General features: G+C 37.4%; 1 protein-coding gene across 2 annotated transcripts in view; it reads right to left on the reverse strand.

The window, feature by feature from the left end:
• Window positions 1–12,123, reverse strand: part of CCP110 (centriolar coiled-coil protein 110) — a 640,744-nt gene that overhangs the window by 95,911 nt on the left and 532,710 nt on the right. For both annotated transcript variants that reach the window (XM_044089754.1, XM_044089755.1), the window contains one exon: window positions 2,500–2,616. In XM_044089754.1, coding sequence (XP_043945689.1) covers window positions 2,500–2,616 — 117 coding nt within the window. The remainder of the gene's footprint in view (window positions 1–2,499; window positions 2,617–12,123) is intronic.

Below are 12,123 nucleotides of genomic sequence, written 5' to 3' on the forward strand. Positions count from 1 at the left end.
CTGCTTTCAGGATTATTAGTGTGGAACAGAAGACTGCTTTCAGGGGGAACAACTGGATTACCTACTGGGGAGCTTATGGAAGACTTGATCAGGTAGTATGTGTGTGTGTGTGTGTGTAAGTGTGTAAAATGCCCCACTTGCTATATGGTGGTGGGTAGAGAATACTCAGGCTTGAAACCTGTACCTTGGGTGCAGGTGGCAAGGGCCTGAATTCCCTACCCACCACCATTTGTAAAAAAAATTGCAGATGTTGCCTCATATTTGTTCTGTTCCTCATAAAATCTGTGATTTCTGTGTGTTTGTTTTTCTTGCAAAGGCAGTAGTGCTGTGGTGCACTGACAGACATTGTGTTTCAGACGTCATAACCTTCAGAAAAATGCATGCTAAAGCAAGACCTGTTATTCTATTAACTGTCTTAAGTTTATACAAGAGCAATTTTTAGTACTGTTTCTATGTTCCCACAATATATTTGGCCTTGTCCAGATTTCCTGCATTAAGAGGTTGAGAGGTATGTGCAAATAAATAACTTTATAGAATTAGGAATATCCAAACCTCTCAACTGTCCCCAATTTTGTCTCAAAATGTTGCTCTCCCCCTAATAATCCCTCTGCATAATGGTAATTTTGGAAGAAAACGTGGAGGGTTTACAATTACAAATAGCTGTAATGATCAGAGTTATAGATTACTTTTATTTCAGAAATGCATGTAGATGCTCTAATTTTGTCAGCTGCGCAAGTTAACAGTACTAATATTAAAAAGGTGTCCCTTTTTGACAGATTCCCAGCTGTATTATGTGGCGATTTTATATTTTTGAATCAGATTTTTGGTCTGTTTTTCATAACATTGTGGTTTTCTGGCAAATTAGTGGCAAATCATTAAAGATTGAAGTTAGAAAATAATGGCAGACATTTGAGTTTCAGATTTCATACCCTTCAGAAAATTCATACTAATGCAAGACCTACTACTTTCTAAGTTTATAAGAGCAATATTTAAAAATTGTCCTTATTTTTGGGCCTGTATCCCACTTCTATGTATGGCTTTGTCCAGATTTCTTGCTCTGAGGTTGTGAGGTATGAGTGTCAGAGCCATCACTGTCAGCCAGAGACATTTCAAATTGTGACATACTTGTTGCACTCCACTCCCCATTGTAGTGGCTCTGGATGTGTCCAAGCAAGGCAAGGAGCAGTTTATGCAGTATAAGTCTGCAGAGTATTTCCCCATCCAAGGGAGACCACAAGTACAACCATGGCTTTTCATCTGTCCTTGATTTTGTAGACTGTTCTGGTTTTCTGCCCTATTTTTATACTGTTGATTTATGCTTCTTATTAGTCAGAAAATGCATGCTGTCACAGTGCCCTGTTGCTCTGTGTTTAAGTAGCAATGCTTTAATGACCATCAGGTAAGCTTGTCGGAGATTGTAAGATGCAAGTAAGCTTTAATAAGCATACTGTTAAAGAATTACCAACATTGAAAACTTTTTCGTTGTTGCCATGCAGAGAATATTTACATAACTAGATAAGCCTTAGGTATTGAAATACATATGACAGTATTTGTAATAAATGACAGGATTACAGTATTTTCAGAAGCTCATTACATTTGTTAGAGACTTGCAGTCACCTTTGCAGGCTTTACACGTAAACTAAACCGAATGCCAATCTATCATGTGTGGTCTATAACTTGTGCAGTAATCCTTTAAGCAATTTATCTTGAGCTTGTTTCTTGTTTGCTGTTAATTTTTTACATTGATCATGTCTTCCACATGAAACAAGTAGATAGTTGTTGTCAGGCATAAGAAACATTTTTACAAGTGGGGGTATCACACAGAGATTGCTACTTTCAGCATGTTACTTGGCAATTTTATAAAGCTGAATATAAATTATAATTAGAACTGCAGTGCAAGGAGAAGTGGTTTGGGTTGAGTGCTGCTTGTTTTTTTTTATACTTGATTTTGACTGGCATTCCAGTAACGTATTTAAAAAGTAATTTATTTTTTCATGCATCACAACCTTTGTTTTTCCATCTAGATATTAAGTAAGTTGCCATGTAGCCAATGCATTGAAATATTTTTTTCTTCTACACTTCATTTTGCCTTGATTGGACTTTCATAATGATGGTTTGGCACCCAGGGCAGCGTATTTAATTAAAATTCCAGTTGTTGTGGTTTTGAGCATAGCCCCACCCCTTTCTATTTGGCCACACCCCTTCCCATTGGCCCCATCCATTCAGCTGTCTCCTGCAGCTCCCCTTTAATTTGAAGTCACCAGCCACCACTGATATCTACACACACACACACACACACACACACACACACACACACACACACACACACACACACACACACACACACACACACACTCTCTCTCTCTCTCTGTCTCAAAGAAAAGGCATACTTCTTAACAAATTATATTTTATATCATAAAAGAAGTCTTGCTCCGCTGTACATAATACATATTAATTTTAACACACAGCTTAACTTTTAAACAAACGATTACAACTTACCATTTGTCGTAGCATTTTTTCTTTATGGACTTCTCGATCATGATGAAGTATTGCCATTCTGTCAGCAGGCTTCATTACAAAAAATATGTCATGAATTTCATACAGAGCAGCCCGTAACTGTAAGAGAGAGAGAGACAGAGAAAATTCTGCATTAGTTTATTTTAAATTCAATACGTTTGATCCTTCCCCCTCCTTCAGACAGCTTCTCCATATTATACAGCTCCTTACATGAGACCACTGGCAAGCAAGTGGTAACCACTAACAACCCAGGTCAACACACCCTCAACAAATGCCACACAAGTCCAGGACCAATGTGGGATGTCTGCACACTGTGAAAGGTTGGTAAGCTCTAGAGATGAAAATAAACAAGGGTCAAAGCAGCATGTTCAGGTTCTGCAAAGACAAAGAGAAATTATATCCCTGCAAGTGGAAGGAGAAAGGAACTGTGCAATACTTTCAAAAACTACCTGCGTAAAGCACGCATCTAAACCAGCTCAGACTGAAGGCTTCTTGTCTACAGACCTCTTGGCAAAGTTACAAAGTTTCTTATTCCTCCTGCTGAGAGGGGTATTAGAAGCATTCTCCAAACTCTAAGAGCTAATGAGATAAATTCTGAATTAACCTTTGTGTTTGTTTATGTTTGTCCTGTTACCCTCAAGGTTACAGGTTGGATACTGGACCCAGCTCAAGCACAGTAGATTACTTTGTTTTGTTTTCACGGAAAAAGAATCAGCTTTTCTTTTACCAGAAACAACCTTACAAGAAGGGTCAACAGCATGCACAAGACCCTGAGCCAAGCCTAATAGATTACTGTTGTCCAAAGTAACTAACACAGAAGATAAAGGTTTAGTTTTCTGTTGCTTTTTTGAAAGACCTTTATTAAATTATTACTTAGGTACACAAACATTAATAGAAATGAAAACTATATTAATATTCTTTTCATTTATATACATTATACATCACGTGTTTTCTTTCTTTATAACTGTCACCAATCCAATATTACATAAATTGCTCAATTCCTGCCTTTTCTTAAACCTCACTCCTTGTCCTGAAAGTTACTCAGCATGTGTTCTTCCCACAAATGCCATTTATTTTTATATAACTTGCTCCTTCCCTTTTCTAAAGATCTTCCAGTCATTTTATCTCCTTTACAAAATGCAATACTTCAAACACAGTTGGGTTAGACTTTCATTTCCCTTTTCTACCATATCTCGAAATCATGGAATTCCATTCCTAAACTCATTATCAAAACCAGCTGCTCTGCCACACTCAAGAAACTGCTCAAACCATATTTAAACAATAACTGGTTATGCTCATGCGCATCCACAGGCTGAGCTGCTGCTACATTGCTATTATCTGACTCCTCCATCCTCTGACACCTTTCTTTCTTTCTGCACTTCTTGTTTTTTCTATATCCACCCACCAAACCTCTTTCCCACTATCACAACTCTTCACATTCTCCTGATGTTATACCTCCTCAAATTTCCACAGTATTTCTCCAAATCTCTATCTAATAACACATGGAACATTTTTCAGTGTCTGAACCTAAATATTGTAACACTCTTTAGAATGGTACAATACTAGGGACACTAAACAAATTTCATCTTGCTCATTGTATAGCTGTATTTTTCTACCTCTCAAACTTTGTACAACAATCCTGACTTCTGGGAACAAAATTACTGAATACACTGTTAAGAACGTTTTAGTTAGCACTGTGTAAGTAGTTGATTTCTCTTTGTATTACTGTACATCTTTTATAATTCCATATCAATGTAGAACAATACCAAATTATGCAAATTTATCTAAAATGTATGTAAATGTGTAATTTTTCACATTTTCTCTTTTGTGCATTTTTTTTATATATGTGGAGCTTTTCTCCCCGGGCTTCCACGGAAAAAGGGCTACTAGCACAGTCAGACTTCCCCGGTACACGAATATAAAAATAAGTAAGTAAGTAAATAAATAAATAAATAATAAAATAACTGGGGTTTTTTTGCAGGCAAGAGAACTAAACGTAATAAGGCCTTACTATATTCAGGTAATTCAGGGCCTGTGTCATGGCTCAAAAGAATCATTTCCTTATTCATAGCTATTTGCTCCACCAATATCAATATTTCTGACAAAGTACTCTGCAGGGAATCTTTTAAATATGCCAAGTCATTACATTCCCAGATTTTCGGCTACCTTCTTCTTTTAAATCATATTTCTAACCTCTCCGAGGAAAAATTCTATGGTCTGCTTGGGGTATAAAAATACCTATGCAAATACTTCAAGCAAGAATCCTAAACCTTCTGGACTTTTTTGCATACTTTGGTGCTAGACATATGTCTTCCCATTGTTTCCTTATAAACTGATTTTCCAGTCTCTCCTTCCAATCTTTTCTAACCTCCTGTGACTGATTCTTATAGTTATCATGCAATATTTTATAAGCCCTTCTAACTATCTCTGTTTTAATAGCAACTTCTCTTCCAGCTTCAACTAAAAACTCTACCAGAACAGGTATTTCACTTAGGACTCCCTTATCCCTTTCTCTTTGCATACACGCTGATATCAATCCCTGGTGGGGAAGGCAGTCTCTGACGTGAAATCCATACCTCTTCTTGGCTTCATCCCACTCCATTACCTTTCCTTCTCTAGTTATTTGCTCCCAGCACCTTTGTTCATTTAACTGCTTTCTCCAAGACATTCAAGCCCCCTCCTTCCTGTTTTCTGTATCCCCCATTTGTAGTAATTCCTACTGGCAAAATATCTTTCTCCATTCTGGTGTTGGCTTAGTTATTTGAATACTTTCAGCAACTTTATTAATATAATATTCTGTATGGCTTTATTATTCTCTGTACACATCTGCATTCAAAATCACAATCTTTCCTTATTTCTTGAACCTCCCCACCTCCACCCAACTTCATTATCACTCCTTTACACTTTGAATTATAAACCTTTGCTTGTGTTATGTATATCAGCCTTAACTGTGTAGCTGTAAAATATCCCTTCAAATCAGGTAATCCTAAACCACCATGTTCTACTGGGAGGATAAGCTTATCCCACTTAACTCTTGCCCTCTTCCCCTCCCAGATAAATTTCTTCAACTCTTTATTGATTATTGCCCACAACTTCTCTGCTGGCTGATAAAAATATGCCTGACCTGTATTATAAAACAAAAGGACTAACAAAAGTTTCACTGCTTGTACCTTACTATAAATGTCCATGAACAAAAGTGTCCTAGTTTTTCTGCATTATTTTTTTGTTTAGTCTCTTTCCACATATTATCTGCTATAACAGAAGCTTTTTTAATCCATACTCCTAAATACTTCATCTTATCATGCTCCCATAAATATGGGTATTGCTGAACCTCTTACTATGTGGGTACATATTTTAAAGCTACAGCCTTTGTTTTATCTTCATTAATTTTACATCCCAAGAACACATGAAACTGTGTCAAAATGTTCCACAACATCAAGATGTCTTTTTCTGGACTTAGCAATTACAAAATAATATCTGCAAATAAATCCAACTTTTCTAGATTACCATACCAGTTACATCCCTGAATTTCCGAGTCTCTTAATGTATTTGCCAGTGGCACTACTTATAAAACAAATAGCAGTGGAGAAATAGGACACCCCTTGCCTGGCTCATCTGTTCAAACACAACTTATAGGAAAGGAACTTTAATTCTTGCCACCGATCCTTCATGTAGCCTCCTATTTAAATGTACTACTGTACTGGAGAATGCAAATGTTTACATTGTTCTACTCGTACAATCCCAGCTTACTTTGTCAAATGCTTTCTTTGCATCAAGACCCACCAACAACAACTTCCCTCTGTATTATCATTGTTCTGTTAATGTTGTTAAATGTTTGTTTGCCCCCCCCTGCAAAACCACCCTAATGTGTGTACATATATATATATATATATATATATCTATATCATATATATCTATATATATATATATATATATATATATATATATATACACACACATATATATATACATCGATTTTGGAAACACCTTTGCCTTTCTTTTAGCTAGTATACATAACATTTGATAATCATGGTTTAAAATTGAAACAGGTCTAAATGAAACCAGGTCTGTCTTTACAGTCTTTAGGTAATTCAGTCACCATAGCTTTCCTCCAAGATGTTGATGTTTCCCCTCCTTTTAAAATACTGTTAAATGAAATTTCCCAGATCTTTATCACTTTATTTGCTCTTAACTTCCATCCTTCTACAGGAATACCAACTGCTCTTACAAACTTCCCAGCAGATTGATTACACATCACTGTTTTTATCTCATCTCCTCCATTCTTAACTCTTAGTTGTTGAGCTTCATCTTCTTCTAAGTTTGGCATGATTCTTTCATAAATATTTTCATATGTGCACTTTCTTGATTTTCACATTTCTCTACTTTATACAAATTTTCATAAAATTCCCTAAATATCTCTAATACCTCTATAGGGTCATGTTATAGGCTCAGTGTGGCAACAACTCTTTCTTCTTTCTGTTGCCCAAGTCATTGTGCAAAAAGTTATTGTGCTCTGGAGTTATTGTCAAAAACAGTTGCGTAACAACCTTTTTAAATTCATGCATATTATCACGGTACTCCCTTATTTTCTTTTTAGCTCTCTACAGTTACACCTCTTATTGCTCTGTAAGATTTCCCGTACTCTGAAATGCTTTAACCTTTGTCAGCCCTTCTAAATAATTCTTGTTACTTATTAACATAGCTCTTTTTCTTTTATTTCTACCCTATTTTAAACTCAACTTTCATTTTGTCCCACTCACTAGCTATAACTTCTGAAGTACTTTCCATCTTCCCTAATAACTAACCACTATCAAATCTGAGCCCAGTTTGATAGTCAACATGTATGGTGCCAAAAGTTATCACTGGTGGGAAGTCCAAAATGAACTATGCTTTATCTATTATTAGAGAACAAAGTTTTGCAAAGAGGGACTTGTCCTACAGCAGCACATCATTATCCTTCTCTTTAATCCTAGGTTAATTATTAAAGTTATACTTCTCTAGTAAAAAGATCATTTTACCAACTCAAAGATCTTCTTTATCTATGGTAGCATAAATCAGAAAAGAAATACTATGAGTAATAGTACCAATTTTTTTCACATATTAACAACTGATCTGTAAGTTTAACATTATTTCCAAAAAATAAAACAAAACAAAAAAAAAATAGTAAACCATTCTTAGTATCTCCCAAACTACAACATTATTCATAAATCTTCCTGCACCCTTATCATTATCTTAAATAACCTGCGCATAAACGATTTACACTATTCATAAAGCCACTCCCCCCAAAGCCAGGTGAGCACTTTCTCCCAATCTCACTTCCCCCCACTCCAGCTGAATACATTCTTGCCATATCTGCCATTTTGTATTGTTTTTTATCCTTATGTCCACCAGCTGTGCTTCTTCTAACTTATATTGCTACATTAATCAATTCCCTAATATCTGGGTTTTTTTATTTTGTTTCCCCAACATATCAATAATACCAGGTCTGTAAACAATCCCCCTTTCAGTCCCTTCAGTATCAGTGCCTAGGAACCATATATCCTCCATCAGATAGTCTTCTTTCCCTTCTGTAGTTAAGTATCAGTTCTATTTTTTTTATAATCCCGTAATGCTGAACAAGTCCAAAAAATGTATTTCCAGTCACCTTTCTGCCCAGTGACACATCTCCAACAGCTTGGAGATGCATCCGGGTATACCCTTGAAATTCTGTCTGGTAAGTAGAAGTATTTGTGCAGAGACATCCATGCAAAGATTCTAATCTTTCTTACTTTTTTCCATTCTACTTTCCATATGTATAACCACTGCTGGGGATCTACGTTTCCTGATCTGTCTACCCTAGTTTACAACCATGTCTTCACTACTTCTTGCTTTCTTTCTCGGACTGCACTATGTATGCAACTAATCAAACCACTGCTTTTATACTCTCCCTTACTCCACTCTCCTATCGACGTTATTATTCCTGGTCTCTCCTTCTCTGCTACCTTTATCTAGATCATGTTTTCCCCTTCTTCTAGTAGTGTCACTTAGTGTAACCTCATTGTTTCCGGAAGATTAAACATTTATTTTGCTTCATCCCAGGGTCTTATTTTTCCCTCCAGCAACTATATCATCCCACTATCCACTTTGGCTGAAAATATTCCTCCACATTATTCCTGCCTCTTCTACACCCCCTTTTTTCTCAGTCAGTCCTATGGGTAATATATCCTACTTCCATTGTTTTGAAAAATTATTTTTACTGTCCTACAAATACTACCTAAAAGCAGGGGTGTAACTAACTGAGATTTCTTACCCAACAGTATGTCATATTTGTCCATTCATTTAGCTCTTCCTCACACTAACGTCACCCATTTCCGTCCTTGGATGTTATCCATTAACCTAGTCAGGACAGACAGTTGGGCAGCATACTACATTTTTCTGGGTCTGGGAGGCCTAATCCTAATGTTTCCTTTGGCAAGGTCATTTTGGTCCAGTTCATTCTAGATTTCAAAGGACCTGATCTGAAATCCCTTTTCCAATTATTAATGCTTAATAAATCTCTCCTCTCTGGTACCCCCAGAAACCATGAGCCATGTACAATATATAAGAAATTACATACCAATATATAACCTGAACCTTCTCCTCCAGATCAAGGTTCAACACAGCTCATTTTTTGAGACTGCTATAAATTTGGCCTACATTTTCCCCATATGCCCTATGTTTCAAAGCTTAACATGTATTTCTGATCCACATCCCAATGTATTTGATTTCTCCATATAGCCACCATTGCCTTCAAGCTGTCGTCCACTAATCCATCCCTTGTAGACTTATTCCCACTGCTTTTGTTTTGTTTTGACCTCATTTATTTTTTAACCTGAAATTCTCCAAAACTAAGTAAAGATTCCATTGTCCAGCTAAGGTTATCTTCTGGTTTGGACAGAGATAATATTAATGCCATCTATGTATAATGAGGATTTTAAGCTCCTGATCTCCCCAAATATATCCTTGGATATCTGACTGCCTCATGTTTGCCACAAGTAGATTGAGATATAATGCAAATAATATAGGGGATAGTGGGCAAAATTGACTTGTGCCCCTTTTTACGGATAGGACAGCAGACATGTGCCCTGTTATTTTAAACTGTGTTGTGGCTTCCACATATACATTTTTAATTAATTCCATCAACTGATCTGGAAACCCAAACCTAATCAATACCCTTAGAAGGTTCTACTCCACTCTATCAAAAGCCTTCTCCACATCTATAGCAAACCAGTTTTTCCTTTTTTAGGTTGGCATCCCAAACAATCATAAATGCTCTAATGCTATCATGCAGTCTATGGCCTTCTATAAATCTTCACTGATAAGATTTTACAGAGGTATAAGTTACGAAACAGAAAGCCCACTTGCAACTTACTGGATTGTACAGGCAGCAGTTATGTATACAATTGTTTTGTCATTTCAGTGAGAGGTTGAGAATATTTTGTTTAAGGAAAGTATCTGCAGAGTATTGTATGGTGAACACAAAGTCTAAACCTTGTGATGAGCATGTGCAGGACCAGGACTGGTTATGTTATTGTTTAAGCAGTGGTTTAAAACTACTGAGTTTGCCTGAGAGTTTTATTTGTATGGGGGATTGTATTCTTGAGTTTAGCAATGTAATGGCAGTAGAGCGAGTCTCCTACAGCATTATTTGACTTATTTGTAAGTAATAAGAATTTGTTACTAGACAGGAGGTCCCTTGCTGGACAGTAGGGCAGGAATATGTTTTGTAGTGCATGGCATTTTTCTGGATGATGAATGAGTTTGTATGCTGTAGTTAGTTGTGAATATATTAGGCAGTTGTGAATATATTAGCTAGTTGTGAATATATTAGGCAGTTGTGAATATATTAGCTAGTTGTGTAATTCAAACCAATTTAATTCCTTTAAGCTATGACAATGGTAGGTCCTATGATGGACACTGGTAGCAAATTTAGCTATTTTATTGTAGCAGGAGGCAAGTTGCTTTCTTTGATTATTGTTTGAGTTTGTTAGAATAGGAGCGGCATATAAAAGAATTGGCAATAAGAAGGTGGTGGATAGAGTTTTTCTTGCATGTGAATTCGCCCTTCACCAAAGCTCTCTGAATAACTTTTTTTCCCACCGTGGTATTACCCAATCCATCCCAAAATCCATAATTGTATAGGGAGCTCATCCTTCTCAGGTGTTTTGTTACTGTTTTGCTCCAACATTACTGTTTTGATTTCTTTTTCAGTTGTCTCTCTTTAGTAAAATGTTGAGCTAATTCTGGATTTAATTTTGGTAAGTCCACCTCCACCCAAAAAAGACCCAATTCTCTGCTCATGACACTGCTCTGCTAAATATCTATAATATAACTTCTGGTAATAATTTCTGATAATTTCTAATATTTCCCCTTCTCCAGTTACTATTTTATGTGATGTATCCCTCCTAATTCCAACTATCATTTTTTCTACGTTGTGCTGTTGTAAATGAGTAGCTAAAACCCTTACTGCTCTAGGGATTGCTGTTTGTAGTGCTTCTTTAAAAATGTGGCCCTGTATCCAAATTCATAGGTTCATAGGTTTATACTAGGCTATCTGCCCCAAGGCATTTATAAGCCTAGCCCGAATTTTTGTGGCTTACGCCACCCCTTATATGAAAAAATACTGTACCCATTAGTTTGTTGTGCCTCTGTCCAGCAGTGACACAGAGATGATTCCCGGGGTAAACCTACGATCTCCCATCCACAGGTCAAGATTTCTCTTGAACAGAGCCAGCGAGGGGCTCTGCCTCACATGGACTGGGACACTATTCCACAGCATAGGGAGTCTCTGAGTGATAAATCTATCCCTCCAGCACGTCCTATTTATATCCGTGCTAAGGTTTAAGTCGCTTGCTCTGGTGGTTTTGGTGGATTTGGATTTTTTGAGGTGGAGCATGTCCATTAATTCCGGGTTGGACATGGCCTTGTATGTCAGGCACATGTCACCACTGAGCAGACGGTATGCGACTGAATAGAGCTGGAGTTTCTTCAATCTGGCAGCATATGACAGATTTTGGAGTCCCTTTATCCTTTTGGTGAGAAACTTTTGGGGTCTCTCCAATTGCTGCAGATGTCGGGCGAGATACATCCCGAATGGGGCATTGTACTCGATCATTGGTCTGATAAGTGAAGAGTACAGGGAAACAATGACCTCACTAGATCTGGATGTGAATCCCTTCATGATCAGGTGGGCAATGTAGAAGGTCTTTCTAACCACTTTAGCAACGTGAGTGTCAAAAGAAAGGCCACTGTCAACCTGGGTCCCCAGGTCCCTGATAACCTCTTCTGTGCTTAGTGGATTGCCACCTATATGGTAGCTTGGGGTTACCTTGTTTTTCCCAAGGGTATGACTATACATTTTTGGCGCTAACTTCAGGCCATGGCTCTGGCACCAGCTATCTGTTTCCGTGAGTCCCTTCTGAAGGATATCCGTGTCCGATGCACTTTCCACTATGGCGCCCAGTTTGCAGTCGCCTGCAAGCTTTGGCGGCCAAAGACCTCCCATGTTGGCCTGTACTTCTGAGAAGTAGATGCCGAACAATAGGGGCCAAGGACCGAGCCCTGTGGGACACCACTTGTGACCGCTTG

Source organism: Protopterus annectens, chromosome 12.part0 (assembly GCF_019279795.1).
Source record: "Protopterus annectens isolate FY-2018-M chromosome 12.part0, PAN1.0, whole genome shotgun sequence".
NCBI classification, from domain to species: domain Eukaryota; kingdom Metazoa; phylum Chordata; order Ceratodontiformes; family Protopteridae; genus Protopterus; species Protopterus annectens.